Consider the following 21,515-nt stretch of genomic DNA (forward strand, 5'->3'; position numbering starts at 1 on the left):
ATAGAAACTAAATAAGAGTTTTGTAATATTCTTCTTATTAATATAAGAAGAATATTACAAAAGAATATTACTTATTAATATGTAATATTCTTCTTATTAATATTATAATAAGCTACTTATGTAATAACCGTTGATGCAAAAACTGTTATTTAGAACACTTTTTTTAAATATTACTTGAAGAAAAAATCTGAATTTTCCTATTATCGTTCATTTAAGAATATAAAAATAATCTTTAATTGAGATAGATTGAAACTGAAAAAAATTTGCAGTAATTTAATCTGTATAAAAAAAAACTAATATTTAGATTTTAGTTTTCAGCAAATAAAACAATTCTCATATATCACGGAACTAATCTTTGAAATATAACAAGTTGCAAGATTTTGCTTAAGATTAAGAAAAAAAAAAAAGTCATTTTTTTTATTTCATTGAAGAAATTGTCCTTAGTTCCTTTAACTGCACAATGATTTAAATAGTTACACATTTTTTGATGTATTAAATCTTTTTTTCCAATCGGGAAAAAAATTTCATACAGGAAGAAATCTTAAAAAATTCAAATTGCTCATGGAACTAATCTTTGAAATATATCTAGTTACAAGATTGTGTTTGAGATTAAGAAAAAAAAAAAAAAGTCAATTTTTATTTTCATTGAGGAAATTGTACGTTGTTCTCTTAGCTTTATAATGATTAAAATAGTTATATTTTTTATGATCTATAATTTTTTTTTACAATTGTGGAAAAATATCCATGCAGGGAGAAATACTTATCATATATTTAGAACAATGTATCGACTTTACAGTATCCACACAATATTTAACCGAAGTGCATACGATTATTAAAACCTTAGTAAGGGTTTCAAGTTACTATTAATTAAACTATTGAATCTATTGACACGCTTTTAACTTCAATGCATATCATGTTGTTAATCTGTAATATGCTAGAACAACTTGCTGATATGTTGCTATAAATTACATGTCACAATAAATTAAACAGAGTTTTCTATCCCGCCGTGAACTTTGAGATGACATAAAGGATGGTGAATCGATAACGAAATTCAGTTTTCAGTCTTTCAAAATGTTACATTAAGAGAAAGCTTTAAACTCAAAGCTTGCAAACAACGGAAAAAAATTCTTAACTTCAATTTAAAATTTAAAATTAATATTTCTTATTTAAATCCTGCATTTATATGCTTATGATTATTTCACTTGCCTGATTAAGTTGGTTCATTTGTGCTAACGGTTAATTTATTTTTGTACGATCTAATAAATTATGAGTCGTTAACCGAATTTTGTTTAGAAATAATAGTTTGAAACGTATTTTATTTAAAACATGACAAGTTAATGGATAACTTCGAATTTTTAATGAAATAGTATTTACACATGATTGACATAGTTACATATAATTCACTAAAAATACTATTTATTTGATATATGAGTGCTGTCCAATTTCAGATATGGAAAAATTCCGCGCTTTTGCGCATGTGTAACTTACTTTGAGTCCACCAAAACAGGAATGAAATGAAATATTTCCCTATTTCACCAAAATAGGAAAATTTAATTATAACAAACTGTTAGTGCAAACGATGAAACCAGTTTAAAAGTTTTTTTTTTTTTTCAAAGTCGCAATTATTTTTTGTTACACAGTTTTATTAAAATAAAGAAATGAAATTCTCATTTGTTTCCCTAGTCAGCTTTTATAGATTAGTTTCGTGTTTTATTGTATTTAAGTGATGATTATTAATTGTATTTTTTATACAAGAAGGTATTTTTTATATTATAACTAAAAAAAGTCTTATTTTAAGCCCAAAACACATCAAAATTATTTTTTCTTCTTTAGAATTACATAAATTTTTCACTGATAACGTAGAAGGAGTAAACTTTTATACGCTTAACAAATATTCTGGAAAAATGATCTTTTTATTTACTGAGTAACGCCCCTCTAGTGACAAAAATTGCCCAAAAGTTATAATGTCGTTTTTTTCACACAAGCTGTAAAGGTTTGCTGTACTAAAAAAACGTATACACAATTGAGATCGCAAAACATTATACGGTATATCTTAAGATAATTGAACTAAAAAAATATCGATAATCCTTCGAGAATTTGTTCTTTGTTAAATCCTATCACAAATAAATGAAATTGTAGTTCAAAATTAATATTAACGTATAACGTATATTTATTTTTAACGTATTTTAACGTATAACGTATTATAACGTATTACGTATATATAACGTATTCGTTATATAACGTAACGTTATATATAACGTATAACGTATAATATAAACGTATAACGTATATATAACATATTTACGTATACGTATATGTATAACGTATAATATAAACGTATAACGTATATATAACATATTTACGTATACGTATATGTATAACGTATATATAAACGTATTTAATGTATAACGTATAATTTAACGTATTTAAATTATACGTTAACGTATAATTTAACGTATAACGTTTATATAAACGTATAACGTATTAACGTATAACGTATTTTAACGTATAACGTATATATAAACGTATTCGAATGAACAACATAATTTCGTAATGAATTTCTTGTCTTGGTTAAATTGATATTCGCTCCCACTTAGGCGCAGCTTAAAAAATGATAATGAGAAGCTTCCGGTATGGTGGTTGGTTCTAGCTAATCTGGTGGGCACAGAAAGAGGTGGGGGGTGGCTACCTCCCCCCGATGATGGGACGCACTTCCCAAAGGAAGTATCGTGGCCGGTGGTGGATCTTAGGACCAAACGACAGTTACCGCCAATGTTCATTTCAAATTGGTCCGGTCATTCAATTTGTGCCTGAAGGCGAGTCAGAGAAGTGAGTTTTTGATATTGATATCAACCAGAAGAAAATCACAAATAATAGAACTCAGAAGAAAAAAAAGTGTTCAAGGTATTTCTCAAAAGGAGAAACTCACATTGCAATTTGAAAGAAAAAAAATGATAAAATATGCAGATAGCGATATCGATTGTAAAACATACCTGCAAATAAATGGATGCCTGCACAACATCATGACATTCTTTTCGTTGATCACATGATGTTGCTGCTCCATAGACACTATCTGTACTTTCTTTAGACATTTAAGGGCAAAGGTTTGATTCACGTCTTTGCGATTCCTAACCTGAAAAATAGGAAACGCGAAAATAAAATCAATGTTATCCAAAAACAATGTGGAGCAAATTATCTAAACATCTAATTTTTATTATTAATTTTTTTAATGAAAAGGAAATTTTAAAATTTATCTGAAAAGAAAAAATTCTTAATTATTACAAAGTTATAAATATTACCAATCGTTCTTTCGTAGGATTTTACTAAATAACGTAAAAATTGGTATACTCAAGAGATCAGTTGCCTCAGTTTTTAAATTTTAGTCTTTGGAACAATGATTGTGCCTGTAATGTTAAATAAATATTTTTATAATTCGATTTCCGTTAGATTATCTAATTCTGCAGAAATGGTGAATTCTTATTCAAATTCATAACATATTAAGACTGTTTTTGAATTATGTGACTGTTAATGTCAATGCAAATAATCGGTTATTATTAATTCTAACCGGTCATTATTAATACTACCCCCCCCCCATCGATGACAGAATGCACTTCCCAAGGGAAGTACCGGAACTCTCGTAGTCTCGCCTTAACAATTATATTAGACGTAATGAAACAGATAAATTAGGAAGTTTACAACCTGGTAATTTTTACTAATGTAATCTGAGATTTTAGCATCTGAACACCAGGGTCTCTTTGATTTTATTAATACTAAACTATAGATTTAAAAAAGATTTTATGTTTATTTCCGATTTAGAGATAATAGAACGTCGTTAATTTTTTAAAACATTTTCATATATTTGAAAGTGATAAATCAAACTCTAAAATATATATCTAAAATTTCAAAAAGTTATTTCTACTGATTGTTGAAAATCGGAAAAATAAATGATTCAATATATGGTTTAATTTGCTCCGAACTCATCCTCCCATACTGAATTCATTAGGAAATATTCTTTTCCTGATTGTAATTAATCTTTTTTTTTCTTTCGACTCTGTAAAAAATATACCATTGGGATTTTATATCATTGGGATAGCGTGTTTAATGCTTATAAAATAAATGTTATATAAGTCCATATCCATGTTGCTCTTATTACAGTTTAAAAGGCATTTATGAACTGCCGTTAGATTTTATTTTTTATGCTGATACATTAGAAACATTATAAAAATATCTGTTCTATATATATTTTTTAATTTTTTTTCTTTATAGAATATGGATTATGCTTGAATTCGTATTTCAGATTATACACATTTATGAATTGCCGCTGGACTTTTTTTATGTTGTTGGCGTTGTCGTGTGTCTATTTTAAGCCACGTTAGTTTTCACAGTAGCTTCTGAGGGCAAAGGCCCCTGAGCACCCGAGGGCAGAAGTCTGACTTCTAGCTCATTTGAAAATGGCACACACACACACACACTTATTTGCAAAACCCCTTTTCACAGGGGGGCTCATTCACGTTCCTCATAGAAAGAACACAAGGTAGAGAACAACCATGCCCGAACTAGGACGCAAATACCGCACGCCTAGATTACGGGGAAGACGCACTACCCCTAGGCCAGGGCGCCGGTGTTCGACTTTTTTTTATGCTGAGATACATTAGAAACATTATAAAAGTATAGGTTCTATATATATATATGTGTGTGTGTGCGTGTGTGTGTGTGTGTGTGTGTGTGTGTGTGTGTGTGTGTGTGTGTGTGTGTGTGTGTGTGTGTGTGTGTGTGTGTGTGTGTGTGTGTGTGTGTGTGTGTGTGTGTGTGTGTGTGTGTGTGTGTGTATAGTTTTTAATAGAAGGCGGATTTAAGTGCAAGACGACTTTACTGAACTGCAAAGGAGACTATTTTAGTTTCCACTGTAATAAATCACGTTTCCAACATTTATAAAATCTGTTTCATACATGCACTTACTAAATCGACTCTTCCAAATCCTCCAACTCCAAGCGTCGCGATCACTTCAAGGTCTTCTAGTGTGAGGTCATCATATTCGCTCTTTTCAACTTCAGCAGGCTGTATTCTGAAAAAAATTATGCTTGAAATGTTAAAACGGAATTACTGGAAAATAAATTTTTAATACTGCCATCATAATCCTATATATAATTATTAAAATAATTAGTTTTTATATTTTATATTATATATCTAATTATATTTTTCAATGTGTTTTTCTGCCAGAAGATAAAGCCTGTACATTTCAGTCTGCCTCCTTAAATTTTCAAGTGAAAAAAAATTCTTCTGAGCTTTTTACTGATGTGCAAATTTAGATTTTAAATTGAGTTTACAGTTATTACATTCTACCATTATGATACAGCAGTTTTTTTAATGACATTGTTGTATTAATATAATGAGTTGCCATAGAGATTTCAATGTGACTGTATCCCTATGATCAGTGTAAGAGAGCATTATTTGCATTTTTATACTGATTTGATGATGAATGGACCATATCTAACTATTTACACTAGGATGATATTTGATACAATCCTTATCACTAGAGCTTTAACTTTTCGATATTCTTATATTTTTAATACTAGAAAATAGACATTTGTAATACTATAAGCTAGAAAATCGTTAGTGCTAGAAGCCAGGTATGGCGTAAATTATAATTCTCTACATATATAATTGTTCCAATTTTTATAGATATAATCTTTCTTAACTAGATTTCAAGAATGAAAACTGGAGAATTATTTAAAACAAGCCGATTTTGGTGACCAACTATTTCGCCGGTAATAGTTGTGTTGACTTTCAATTAAATTTCTTATGCATGGTATTATGACCGCAAGAAAAATTTAAAAGTCTTAAATTGTGGCAGATGTTATAAAGTCGTGTTATTTTAATCGATGTACGTGTGTTCTATTTAAATTATACATGGGCCATCCTATTGAAATTAAGTTCCCTAACATCATCAAAAATGGAACCATCCGGTTTATTTGAGGTTTAACGTTCGTTATACTGTAACTTTACTTTCGGATTCCATAAGTAAATAACACAGATAATAAACAGAGCTGACATTTCTTAACTTTCAACAATGGAACAGAAAAATGTGCGATTAAATATATGATGAAACTTGAAAATAACTTGAATTTCAGTTTAACGATGAAGTGTATTATTAAAAATTATGAGAAATTTTTTTTTTTTAAGTGTCAAAATTTAGGTGAAGTTTGAACAGTGATTAAGCTGCTATCATTGAATAGATTATATTTAAATTTTTTAAATGGCATTAAAACAGTTTTATATGATAGTATTGTCACGTAGATGCTATAGTATAGAACTGAATGGCACACACAAGAGGCAGAGCTAAACCAATTTATTAATTGAACTCTGAACTGAGAATACAGTAACTGACAAATCTTTCGCTTTTCTACAAGCAAAAAAAGTTCCAGAATACTCTTCTGGAGACAGAAAAGTCCAGAACACTTGTCTGGTAAACTAAAGAAATGTCCCTTATCTTCTGGAACATGAAATAAAGGAAAACATAAAATCGAGGAATTAAGTATTTACATATACTATTAATTGCATTGTCTCTAGCGGGTTCGAACCTAGGTCTCTTGATCATGAGACCAATGCCATGACCATTCGGCCATGGAGATTCGACTGTCTTTCTTTAATGTGGCAGTATTTTCGGGTTTTAATGCGCGAAAATTTCGGTTAATTTTTAATTAAATACTTTTTTAAAAAATTGCTTTTAATCCAAAATGTATCTTTGTTAAAAGTCTATATTGTAGAGCGCGCGCACGCACACACACACACACACACACACACACACACACACACACACACACACACACAACTTTATTATTAGTTACACCAATTTCTCGCAGAAAAACACATCGTTCAAACGAAAAATACTATCTTTTCTGATTAATAAAGATTAAAAAAAATGTTTAAAAGATTATTAAAGTAAAGATAAAAGTTAATGGAAAGTTAAAAGTTAAGAAACATTATAAAGTAAAAAGAAATGTTTATATCTCTACTTACTTATAAGCGGCATCATTATATTCGTACTGCTTATCTTGCAACTCCCGCAAATCTCCGATTAATTCTTTAAAAGACCTGCAAATTTTATTCAAATTTCTTCATATTATTATGAAATTCAACCATTGGTCACTTTGCATAAGAATAATAAGCAATTTTTGAAAGTATTGTATAATAAAAATTACTAAAGTCCTCAACTTCAAGTATTCTCTTCAAAACTTTAATAAAATTAAGCACAACATACGACAGCTTGTAAAAAAATATGAATAATAATAATAAAATTCCTCCAAACATAATATATTAATTTTGCAAAAACATGTGCATACTTAAAACAATCCCCCAGTTGAAAAGAATAAAAAATAATCAATGAAAAACTTACTCCCTGTTCAAGGCCAAACATTCCACCCCGGGATGTGCCGCGATGACATTGGCTGTTCTTTTGTCCTCGCTAGAATTTCATGAAAAAGAGATTTAAATTCATTGCCAAGAAACGAGTAAAGAATTAAGTTTTCTGATCCCAGCAAAATATTGAAAGTAAATAAGAATTTAGGCGGAACACTTTTCCATGTGAGCTATTTTCGAAACACTTTTTCATAAAATATCTTTAAAGAAGAACGAGAATGCAAAGTTAAATGTCTTCTAACAGGATGGATTTAATTAATTTTCTAACTTTCATTGTATAAATTTAATTCATTTAATTGAAATTGTTTGCAGAAAATTAGCAACTATAAATTTGCCTTGATGCTTTAAAAAATTTTCTCAAAACACTTCTACGATGAATATATTTTATCCAGAATTTTTCTTTTTTTTTTCTGATGTAATTATTATGTTAGATATTTTCAAGTTGATCCAATTTCAGTTTTAATACATTCTTAAACTGGAAAAGTTTAATTTTCTGATATTTTCTTATTTATTTGATTTCTTAAAAGTAATTATATCTAAAACATTAGAACAAATGTAGAGCATCTATACATGCTATTATTATTGATTGTAATCCAAAAGAATTATGTTTAACTGAAGCGAACGAAAATCAACATAAAGCAATTTATCTAGATTTAAAAATAGGAATTTCTAATGAGAAATTTTGGTGGGTATTTATGATAAAAGGATTGAATTTAACTTCATAGTAATTAAATTTAGTAATTACCATTCTAATTTAAACTTTAAAGTTTTCAAAAAATTGATTTTCTCATAATTTAACAGGATTAAAAATAATTGTAATTACAAATTTTCTTGTATTGAAGCAACAAGCAAGCTCATTAAAATCCTAAATTAGAATGAATTTCCCAAAAACTATTGCAATACGGATGTTTTAATAAGAGAAGATTTATCTGTTTTTTAACATAATATTGTCGCATCTAAAAAATTGTTTTCTGGTTTATTTTTTATTCGCAATAGACGGCGCTGAGATCGTTCTAATTATTTCATATGATGATGAGGCACTTAACAAAGCGTTGCAGGCGTATTCAGCTTTATGTTCGGGAAAGTTGAATTTATTTTATAATTGTTTGCAATGAGAATTTTAATTTTCTTCATAAAATCTTATGGAGTAATTTTAAATTCAACTGGTATTTTCTTTGCTTTTATATCTTATTAATGTTTTTTGGTTAGTTTGGTAATGTTCTTACAATGTTTTGGGTTTGATTCAATTTTGTTGTGGTTTTGCTTGAATTTGAATTGCGATTTCTTTATTCATATTAATTATTGTCTTCAAAAATCTCAATTTCTTGGGATTTTCAGGTCACAAAGGGTCAATACTTTGACGAAAGTCATACCCTTCACACAAAGAAATATCTCATTTGTATTCATTGATAAAGTTTTCAGGCCGGTTGCTTCATTTTCTGCTTTTTTAATTATATTTAATTCATTCTTTGTCTTTAAACAATATTTATTTATAATTTTGATTAGTTTGCATGAACTAATATTGTTCAAATAAGAAATTTCCGATTAAAGATAAATTATAAAGATATTTTCGGAAATCCTTTTCTTGATTAACCGTGCATGAAAATTTCATACTGAAACAATAATACCAAATACCCATTATAAGAAGGAATCTTTTAGACTGATTATAATTCAAATTAACTCTGAAATATCAACAAATAAAATATTAACCCCATTCTCTTTAACAGGTTGCGAATTTTTTTATGTAACTATGAGCTTTAAAAGGTATAAAAAATTATTTACTTTCAAAGAAATAAACTTCCTTAAAATAATTGCAATAAAATTTAGATGAATCAAAATAGTTAAAAAAGATTATAATATCATTGAAAAAAAATTTTAATGGTAATATTTTAGTTTAATGACCATTTATTAGTAGCTAATTTTTGATTAATTTTTATTAGGGAAGATTAATAAGAATAACAATATACTCAAAAATGGGACCAATTTCCATAGGAAAATAATGTATTTATGTTCAATTTCATAATGATTTAAGTAATTTTAGAAATTTTTTTCCTGATTTTAAATAATTTACTTAAAAGAATAGAATTTTATTTTTATAAATTTGAGACAAACTGTTATGTATTCCTTTTAATATTCCTTTTTTGAATTTGAATTACATATACAAATATTGTATTTACCCACAGCGAAAGTAATCAATGTTTTAAAATAAAATGTTTACTTTTTTATTACAAAATGGTATAATTATTATTCAAAAATTGCTTTTCTAAATTAAAGTCCCTGTACAATTCACTGTGAAGAAATTTAATAGTACCAACATATGTTTTAAAGAATTCGCAATGACCTATGTATTTTTTTAATCAATATGAACCCAATTTTATGTCTATTGAACTTAAATAGACAATCTTACAAAAATGTTCTCAACTCACTAAGATCAGATATCATTAGTAACAGAACACGCTAAATTGCATAAGAGCTCTCTTGTTTAACGCATTTCGCTCATAAAATAGTAACAAATTGTAAGATAACTAAAATCTTTAAGTTTTAGGAATCGATTCCGTCCTTTCTCTTTCCGCGATTTTCTCTCACACTTTAAAATTAAATTTCTGAAATAGTTTCTAGTTTCAAAATTACTTTGACAAAGCAGGAGAATCAACTTACTTGAGAAGAGCCCGCTCTCCAAAATAGTCTCCTTTTCCGAGGGATCGTATCTCTTCTTCAACGTCTAGTTTCATTCGGGTGACAATGACCTAAGAAAGACGATACTTTTTAAAAATTTTATGCACCTCATAAAAGAAAGCTCTTTTAATTTCTCATGAAGAAAATGGTTTAATCTTCTCGCTAGGCAAGTAAACACCACCAACTCTGATAGAATAAAATATATGAGAGCTTTTTCTGTTTTATGTTGCTTTACAACATTTCTGTTAGCAAACTCTTTGCATTTTGTCTTTTAAGGGTTCTTTGATCGAAAGAGGAAATCATAGTGGTATTGATTAGAATAATATATTCTAAAACTATAGGGTAATTCAAATTTTTAAAAAAATTCCTCTCGGCAGGCTTGAAGGAAAAGTTAGATTCATTTACATCTGAATTACTATCTGGCAACATAAATTGTTGATGGGAACAGTCAAAATTAGAGCATGAAAAAAAAAATTCCAGCCCCTAACTTCTAAGATATTGCAACTATCGAAACACTTTAAATAGAAAAGTTGTTCGTCTTATTGAGATTCTAATTTTACTAATTGGGTTTATTTTTCTATCTTCAATATCAGCAAAACTATAGCGAAATGAAAATTTCACCCCTTACTTTCCACCCCCTTTGAGCTAGATGGACCATTTACGAATTCATTTTTTGTTTTTCCAGCAACATATTCCGAGCCAGCTAAAATCCAAACAAAATTAATTTAAATATCTTGTTTACAATATAATATGGGCATATATAGGTAATGATATTTTAAATGTTTCTGATAGACCGAGTGGGTTTTAGTATAAGAAACCAAGTTCAGGATTATTTATTTATTTATTATTATTAATTAAATGTTATAACACGCATATATATTCTTAATTTTCATACATAATTAATTTTCATAAAATTATAGTATATCATCAAAGTCGGAAAGGTGAACCTCAGCACATTTTTTTTTTTAATTACATCTAAATTGTGAGGTTTTTCCACGACAACTATCGAAAGTAATATTGCAAACAAACTGATTTTTACTTCAGTATGAAAAATTCAAAATTACATTTTTTGTGATAGCAGGTTTTGTTGCCTTATATGATTTTCTATTTTTAAAAATATTTTAAGCACATTACATAAACTATATATTCTACTGCTGAAATGAAATATTTATTGTTTTTTATTATTGCTGCTATTAATTCGTCCGGGATTTCTTTCCATTGTTGATTGTTAAGATATGAAGATGCGACCTATTTTTTTTATGCCGAGTGGGTTTAAATATAAAGAAAATTTTCAATACATTTTTCTTATAATTTATTATACAATATAGGTTTAACCTAAGAATCAATCAATTTTAGAAAATGTTTAAACCACACAATTTTTAAATATTGCTTTTCTTTCCTGTGATACAATTGGATAGATAAAGATATAGTAATAAAAATAGAGAAATGCACAGTACAATAAGCAAATCGGTAAAGGCTTCTAATATGGTACGAATTTCAAGTCTAATTGAAGTTTAAAAATTTTTTGCTGAAGAATCCATTAAGAGACTTAAGAAAATATTGAATTAAAATTTTTAGAAGTCTTTAATCCGGGCGTCCACCTTATCATCTTAAACGGCAACTATTAAATAAAAAACAGTATTCTAAATTTTCTTCAAAAATTCCCTTTTTAATGTTGCCACTAACATTGCCATTACATTTCAAACCCGTTACCCTATTCAGTATCTTATTCTTTATAATATGCTGCGCCATCAACTACATTTTTTAATTGCAAAATATCCGTGTTACAAACTCTGGCTCGGTTAAAAAAATCCCAATTTCAAATCTACACTTCGTATCTAAACACTATCTTTCCATTCTGAATCATTTGTGAAACATTGATTTTTAAAATTGTTCTGATTATTTGAATAATGCAATATATATATTGTTACGAAATTTCCCGGGGTTCGTTTGGATAGTGGGAGTTATATGGTGTTGAGAACGCTCAATCAGCAGACGGTAGTAGAAAATAAAACAACGACGTTTATTTACACGAAGACACACAGGACAGCTCAACGACGACAACTATATACAGCACAACAGACGATTATCTTCAGCCGAGACGTGCAGCATACAACAGACTCTACTACAGACAGTCTTCGACTCCACTGGTCCACGACCGCTCAATTCACCACCGGTTCACAACTACTCTCTCTCTGGAAGACTCGTTCTTTCCCGTCGATCCTGACGACTACTCTACCACTACTGGGTCACCACTACGACTCCGATCTGGTTCACCACGACGACTACTCTTCGACTCCACTGGTTCGCAACTCGATTCACCGTCGACTCCCCCGGCAGCTGCAGTTCCTTTTATAGGTCTCAGGAGGCGGGGCTAGAAGCCTCTCAACCAATCAGGAACGTTCGAGGCGTAACTCGGTTCTTACTGAACGGATCAGGAAAAATCTCGATGCATCGGGTATAATCTATTTTGGCGCCAAAGTCGCCAAATTCGTTGCCAAGTCACCAAGTGGTCGCCAAGCTCTGGGACCTCCTATGGAACCAGCTATGCTGGGAAGCAGCATCACAGGTTCGTAACAATATGTTACGGTAAAAGTTCGATATTTGGCAAACATTAATATTCTCCGATTAATATCAACATTCGCAAAGTATCTGTCGGCAATCACAGAGAGTATTGATATTTCCCAAATACAGATTCTTTATATTTACATGGACTCATTGAGAATTGATATTAATTTCTCAAGTAATTAATATAAGATATCGAATTTCCATAGCTCAAAATAATGAGTGAATTGATTAATACTGGAATTATTGTATTCATTTACTAAAATGAACTGAATGTAAATCTTGATGAAATTGTCTCAGTAATCAGTTAAAAAAAAGAAAGAAATTTTGATTTGGTCTCATAAAAATTATCTTTTTAATAATGCCATGTTAAACTTCATGCGCATTTTTTGGGGGCAATTTAAAAAAAAACCATATTTGAAATATTTTTTGACAAAAATAGATTAATTGTTGCTCTGAAATTCAAAACGTTTAATTGTTTCATGAATATTTCATCGCGTTGTTTTCTTCTGTTTAATATCCAGTTAATAAAGAAGTTTCCTTTTTATTAACTGTGTAATTTTTAAGATAAATAAAAAAGAAGTCACAATAGTGCGAAATTTAGAAAAAAAAAATAAACTGGGAATTTTTGGTATTGGGGGGGGGGGCATTATGATATTATGGGACTGGTATTCACTGGAAAGGTTGATATATACAATAAGCAGAAGTTAAGTGAGACTAACATGACTTTGATATCGGAAAATTTTAGGAATCATGAACATGAAGTGACATCTAAGAGATCTGTCTGAAATTAAATTTAATTAGTGTTCCCAGAGACTCAACAGATCGTCAGAAGAGATCAATGTTGATTAATCTGATTTATGAATTTATGAAGGGCCTTGGTGGCCTGATGGTAAGGTCTTGGCTTCAGAAACGGAGTGTTTTCGGTTTGAGACCCGATTTCACCGAAGAACCGTCGTGTAAACGGGTCTGGTGCATTAGGCGTCCAGCCCAAACGACCTTCCGCTGGTGTAGTGTGGCGTGGTGTGGAGAGGGGTGCCAGCTCAGGTGTCGTCCTCGTCATCTGACCGCAGTTCAAAACTACGACTTCCGTCCCAAAATAGCCCTAGTGTTGCTTTAAAATGGGACATTAATGTAACTAAACTAAACTGATTTTTGAAACTTAGACGTACAACTATGAATAAACATTTCCTCCTGTGATAATTATTCATATCATATATATTTTTAGAATGTGTTGTATAATCAATTCATTTTTTAAATCCATAGTTTTAAACAGAGACGAAATACTACATTTTTTTCATGTTCATTAATTATTTCAATCGAGATTAGTAATTACCTTTCTAATTTAGTTTAATTTGTCCAACCAATTTTTCTTCCTAATTCGGAAATGACAGATTTATGGAAACTCAGATTAAATAAGTAGCCATACATTTTTTTTTTACATATGTACGTGCAATTGCATGTTTCCCTAGTTAAGGCTGAATGAAGTATTGTTGTTCAGCTTCTACAATTCAGCTAGTTTTATTCAATTTCGCTTAACTTAGTACTGAACATTCTGATTTGTAGATTTAATATTTTCTGAAAATTTCTTGTGCAAACAATTATCATGTCTATTCAAAATATAGATCAATGCATGTGTGCTTAGACGTGTGTGTTGTCAATGTGCAGGTCAAGCCGTGTGATCTTTAGCTATCTTAATTGACCTATATACTTTGAAAAGTAGGAATGTGTGCAATTATTTTTGATATTTTAACTAGGAATAAATTCGAAACTAAGCGCAATATGTATGGAAGATTTCATTATAACTTCCGAGATATTTATAGTCTAAAATAAATGTTTACATCTTGATTTCAAAAAAGTTATTAAAAGTCAACGAGGCGATATATTTTTTTTATTTACTAACTTAAAAATGTTTTAGGCATATTTTATTACAACATAATTCCAGTGAAAGTACTTCGGAATGAGAAGTAATTGAGCGTATTGATTACAGCATGCACTTAACGAGCTGGAAAACGATTGCCTTTAAATAAAACAATCCAGAGAAAAACTCTCTCTTTCCTGTAACATAATTAAATGTATTGGCCAAAGATTAGAGAAATGAAACAATGTAAGGCATCTTAAATAACATGTTATGTATTTAATATAATATGAAATTTGAAGCTTAAATGACATAGTTTTGCTAATAAAACCATTGAAATCAAGTTACACAAAATATTTAATTTCAATTAGTAGCAACCGTATATCTGTGCGAGAAAAGGCGGGAAGTTAAAATATACAAAATAAATCTATAAAAATTGATAAAAATATTCTTTACTACATGTTCAAAGTAAACAGTATCAAAGTATTCATTACTCCTTGTTCTGTATGCTCCGTTTCTTTCCAGCAATATTTTGATTTTGATTTGGCATTATTTACCCAACGTATCAACGGTCAATTTAATTATTAAATTTCTTACGTCGAAAACACCAATGAGTTTAGTCTATCATATTTATATTCAATTGAAAATAAATAACTCATAAATAATTTCATTGATATTTTGAAGTTCTTCAAAATTTCGACTAAAAAGATGTCAAATGAAACATATAAAATTGGATTGGCTATGTATTAATTATTATAAAATATTCATTTATAGGAAAAAGTATTTCAGAGAGCATTTAAATGCTTATCAAAATTTGAAGCTTAAATAATATATTTTGCTGAGATTCATGTTTAAACCAGTTAACTTCTTTTGACGAGTATACCCGTCATGGTAAAAGTATAACATTTTTCGTTATGTCGAGTTATATATAAACATAATTTTTTTAAGCAGAGTCCGAAGAGAGAGAAGGCTTTTTCGAATTTCAAACTTTGGTTTTATTCCATCCCGGAAGGCATAATTTATGTACAAGCAGAAGTGACGAAGCACATCGACACAGAAGGACACAAGAGCGAAAAAAGAAAAAAGCGTCTAGAAATATTTATCCCCATGATTTATACTGGGAGATTTTGACAGGGATTTCTTTAAACGTGTCGATTTAGGTAAGGTAATTATAGGGATCTTTTAAAAGAATGTGTTAGATCGACAAATTTTTATCCCTTCACTCGGTGTGTGGGAATTTGTCGATGTTAGCAATTTTGCAGACCTTCTGTTGCATTAATAAAAAAAGGTGGAATTAGGTAAATTGGGTAAAAGGTGGAATTAATAAAAAAAGGTGGAATTGGGTCAGAAAATAAGAGAACATCTTAGAATGAAGTTAATATGGGCTGAATTAAGATAAAACTTTGGTAAGTAATTAGGATTAAATTAAATTTCAAAATATCATTACATATATATAATATATGTTTATTAAAATTTAAATAAGCACTTTCCGAAGAGGTCAAAACTATTAACTGGTTAACAACTGATCACTTTTAGTATAATAAATGTTTCTAATATCTCAACCATACCATCTACCACAAAAAAAATGATGCATTATTTCTTAAATGAATATTGAGATACGGTGCTTTACTTCTTCTTTGTATCAGACATGAAACAAGACTGCATCAACCCGTACAAGATAAACTTTGTTACATAGTTGTATAAAAGAAACTGGCAGGTTTCATCGAATCATTTATTCTCTAAGAAGACTTTCTTATTGTGTTTGCTGAGAGCTGTATTCTTCTAGTTTTTTGTTCCGGGGTTCATTATTTCTTCTTTTCCTAGTCTACTTAAAAAATGTCCAATATTTCGTAATAATTGTGTTATCTCTTATTCTGTAGGAGTGCTATAAGATATATCTTCATTTTTAGATAAGCTTTGTCAGTTCTCTCTATGCATCTCAGTCTGTTCTTTATTCTATAAAAGAAGCGTTACAAAGCGTGCATCTCGATAAAATATATTTTGAGCATTTCTAGGTCTTCTATAATGGAAATGTCATTATTTATTTATTTATGTCTGTCCTATATAGCTTTGTCTTTTATTTTATAGTATTATCTAGTAGTCTTTCATAGTATTACTAATGTTATTCTGTAATATTATCTAGTTACTTTATAGTATTATCTAGAATTATATAATATTATCTAGTAAAACTAGTAAAAGTACTACATTTTTCGATATAAGCAAGCAGATATTTCTGTTTTTAAGCATCCATCTTTGTATATATAAAACTCATAAACCTAATATATTGCACATACATTATGTTTATGACTCAAACTGCTGGAAATGTAGAGCAATTATGTACAGCTCATTAAGATCGGTTATTCATATGGATTATATTTCCGGAATGATTAATGCAGATTATATTTGAAATTAAAATAACCGAAACTATATCAAGTCGACATATTTTTTTATTCCATCACAAGCAACTGATGTTGCCACTTTTTAAAAAGACAAACTTTGAAAAACAAAGATAATAAAATAAAGATATAGCTACTACAGAAATACAAAACAATAAAACAGTGCGCGGTTTTAAAAAATTTAATAATTTTATTAGTTTCAATATCAGTGCAATGGTAGTGGAGTTATAACCTCAAAATGATTAAAATAGCGAAAAAAACATCTAAATAAAATTAATTATAAGGCTTTATTATGATAAAGTTTTAATGGGTTTTAAAAAGAGAAAATAGTTGGGATATAGATATGGATAGTTAGTTGCATATAGATTTTTCACGAGTAAAATCCTTTGACTCGTTGATAATTACTTTTGCATCACATATCGTTAGATACATTTATATGGCTTTAAAATATGTTTCAGAGACGTCTTCATTTATTTAAGGCAATTATTTATTATTTAATTTTAAATATACTTTAAAACCTATCAATAAAAGGAATGTAGTTTTATATTTTAAATACCATCACTTTAAAATAAATTGCACCATTTCTATATATGTTCATTGATTATTTTAAAGAAAAAAATATAGAGCATACATTTCAATAATATTCTTATTAAAATAAATTATTTCTTAAATCAGAGATCAGAAAAATTATTAAAGAGTTTCTAACAACATGACAGTTTCTTTTTCTTCCAAATTTTCTATAAGTCATCAAATATAAAAACATTGAAATGTAAACGAATAAATTCCTTTAAGTCATCAAATATAAAAACATTGAAATGTAAACGAATAAATTCCTTTAAGTCATCAAATATAAAAACATTGAAATGTAAACGAATAAATTCCTTTTAAGTCATCAAATATAAAAACATTGAAATGTAAACGAATAAATTCCTTTAAGTCATCAAATATAAAAACATTGAAATGTAAACGAATAAATTCCTTTTAAGTCATCAAATATAAAAACATTGAAATGTAAACGAATAAATTCCTTTAAGTCATCAAATATAAAAACATTGAAATGTAAACGAATAAATTCCTTTAAGTCATCAAATATAAAAACATTGAAATGTAAACGAATAAATTCCTTTAAGTCATCAAATATAAAAACATTGAAATGTAAACGAATAAATTCATTAGCATACTTACTCTTCCTTTGCTGATAATGAAGAAAGTATCTCCATTGACACCTTCGCGTATTATGTATTCTCCGGACGGAAAAAATTCCTGCAAAAATACACAAATAATTGAAATAGTATTAGAATTCATTTAATAAAATCACTCAATACATATCCGCAGATGTAAAATTCAATAGATATCCACAACATCAGAAAAATTCTCTATACTATTAACTATTAGTATTTAATCTGCTTGAAACTGCAGTATGTAATTAAATATTTTATATGAAGATCAAATTTATATAATTACTAGCCGCCTTTGGCGACCAGCCGGTTCGCCAGTATTACCGCTCGCTACAATTTTCAATTAAATATTTTAAGTAACTGGTCTCTTAATAGATTCTCAAACAAAACATTTTTAATCTTCAAATTTTGATAGTCATACCAAACTTATACTGTTGTTTAGATCGTTTCGTTCAATTTACTATATATATTTTGCTAATTTGTTGTCATTTCCGGTAAAACTTCAACTTTAATTTAAAGTGGAAATGATGAAATTGCAGTTAATATGAAGATATTTTTTAATAAAACCAAGCGTTTTATTTTATTTATCATCTTTATTGGTATTTATTTATTATTATTATTATTGAATGTGAGTATTGCAAACAGAATCGCTCGGTATTTAAGTCTTATGTGAACTACAAAATATTTTTCATAATTTATGTAATATCTCAAACAATAATTCAACATTTTATATTCAAAATTTCTCAGATTCAGCATAAAATTCAGTTTTTAGTTTTGTTTTCAAAAGGATTGAAATGAAATCAATAATAATATTTTTTTCCGGCCTATAAATATATTTCAAAAATTATGAAGTCTAAATTTAATGTAGTAAGGTATCATATTCTAAGATATATTCTGGACACACCAAATTTTAAATAAATGAATGAATGTTTCTATTTTCCACGATCAACTAAGACTTATTTATGAAGTTTTGAATATTAAAAATTTAGAAAAACTCAACATTTTCATAATCTTAGGCCAATTAATTTTTTTTAGTTATTATGATGTCTTACGATTAAAAAATTTATATAATACGTTGCTTATTTAATGTTATAAAAATTTAATTTCGTAAAACCCATATCTGTGAAATAGGCTAATATTTTTAAGCTACTTTTCTTTTAAACTTCAATTGAAATCTGAATAGTTTTTCTTAGTTAAAAATGCATACAAAATCTTTTTTATGATTAAAATTTGTATCAAGAGAAAAATGTGTAATTTATTCTCAATAATTGATCGCAAAATACCTTATTACTCTTAAACAGAAATCTTCAAACAATATATAGTAAGGGGATGATGGACTTTTGCACTTTTTATTATTTTGATTAGGCACTTTTGCGAATTATTCATTAAGAGCCTTGAAAATTTTATACATATATATTAAAACGTAAATACATGAAATTTCTTTAAAAATGTTTTTAACAAAATATATTATTTTGAAAAAAATTTTAAAAAATATTTTAAAAAATCTATAAAGATTTCAAAGTACTACAACAGACTTAATTTCTTTTATTATTTTTTCTTTATTATTGAATATAAACTTATTTGGAATAAAACTGTATATTATTTTATAATTCCAATTAAATGCTAATTTTTTAATTATAGAAATTTTAGAAATATTTTAGAAATATTTTTATGCACACTTACTGAATTTCATTGGAATTTCCCGCTTTTCTGAATTAACATTGACTTTTAATTATGTAAAAAAAACCTTTAAATATGAAAAGCATAACCTATTTTCTTTTAATGTCTGCCTGAAATCCTTAGTATAAATTCTATTTAATTTCTTCAAAAATTAAGACATCTGAAACATTTCAAAGATTTTTAAATCTAATTATAATTTAATTTTGAAAATATACTTTTTTTCCTCCAGAGCACTTTATATATTTATTTTATTTAACAATAAATTTTATAAGACAGTTTTAGTTAAATATAAACAAATATTTTAGTAATGAAAATATAAAAATGAAATTTCATGTTTTCGTCCGTCCATTTTTGCTTATTCCACTGCTCCCTTAATTTGATATAGTGTTGTAAATGCGGCTAAACTATAAATGTTTTCGAAATGGTTTCTTTGAAAGAAATTTTATTGCATGAGATTACTGCAATACATTGAATAATGCTTTTAAACAAATTTTAATGAAATAAGAACATTTAACATTCTTAGTTATATTAAAAAGTATTACTTAAGTTATTTTATAGCGATAACCAATGAGATCTACAATATTGTTGAGAAAAATCCAAATCAATGCTGAAACATAAAATTGAAAAGTCTAAAGGTATGGTAAATGATATGAAAAAATTTCATTCCGACAATTATATTGAAAATAATATCAAACAGTAGCGAATTTAAAAAGCTAAAATTAATAAACAATAAACAAATCATAGTTCTAATACTCATAATGATTTATAAATATAATTATTTCAACAAATTAACTAAGCTAGTAACAAAAGTTTAATTCATTTATATTTCATTCTCAATTACAAGCTTTTACAAGATTTCACGAAAATATGTTATTTTCTTATTCATTTTGGTGTAAAAGAATCAAAATTATTTGATTTCCGTTCTGACTAAAGCAAAAGAAAAGAAAAACCTATTGAATAAAATGGAATATTTAAGTTAATGAAATTACCAAAAAATTGTAGAAAATTAGACACTGAAATAATACTATGGTTCTGTAGTTTCAAAAGTTTTTCCCTGGGGATTTTTAAGGAAATAATCGTGTTTTGTAGAAATATTCAAGTAATTTTTACCAACTTTCTGTCCGAAATTAAGCTACGGTTCGTAAATAAAACATACACTTATAAATACATGCATGTATTTAAAATCGATATTACTTCGTTCTTTTTAGATTTCGTGATACATGAATGAATTTTATTTATTACATTTAGTATGTAAGCATTTTAATACTTTTATTACGTAACTGATATAAAGAGATATTTTCTTATGATCTTAGCTTACTCCTATTTCCTGCTTAAATTGTTAGCATCTTAGTTGTTGCAGTCAAACAAAAACATAAAATCCCACGTGAAAAGCAGAAATAAAATATTGAACAGATGCGGGTCCGGTCTATGGTCTTTACAAGAAATTTGATCTAAAAGTTTCAAGTAACTCTTTGGTATTTTGAAAATTTTCCTAATAGATATAAAATAGGTAATTGTATAAAACAAATAAATAATTAATGTAAAAATAAGCAAACAGTCTCTAACCAGATTTTGTAACAATATTTTATTAATTTACTTGTATTTGCTCAAATCCAAAACTGTTTTTTTTTCGGCTTTGAATAAAAAAAAGAAAAGAAAAGAAAAAATATTGAATATTTCTTTATCTCACCAAAAATAAAATCTCATTGACTTTTTTATGACCCGAAGTTTTACAACAGAATG

At 27.9% G+C, this 21,515-nt stretch overlaps 1 protein-coding gene across 1 annotated transcript in view; it reads right to left on the minus strand.

Moving 5' to 3' along the window:
• Positions 1–21,515, minus strand: part of LOC129962856 (cGMP-dependent protein kinase 1-like) — a 214,579-nt gene that overhangs the window by 23,296 nt on the left and 169,768 nt on the right. Inside the window, exons 7-12 of the mRNA XM_056076856.1 lie at positions 18,100–18,177; positions 10,078–10,166; positions 7,397–7,465; positions 7,021–7,095; positions 4,960–5,065; positions 2,994–3,133 (exon numbers count right to left, since the gene is read on the minus strand). Coding sequence (XP_055932831.1) covers positions 2,994–3,133; positions 4,960–5,065; positions 7,021–7,095; positions 7,397–7,465; positions 10,078–10,166; positions 18,100–18,177 — 557 coding nt within the window. The remainder of the gene's footprint in view (positions 1–2,993; positions 3,134–4,959; positions 5,066–7,020; positions 7,096–7,396; positions 7,466–10,077; positions 10,167–18,099; positions 18,178–21,515) is intronic.

Source organism: Argiope bruennichi, chromosome 3 (genome assembly GCF_947563725.1).
Source record: "Argiope bruennichi chromosome 3, qqArgBrue1.1, whole genome shotgun sequence".
NCBI lineage: Eukaryota > Metazoa > Arthropoda > Arachnida > Araneae > Araneidae > Argiope > Argiope bruennichi.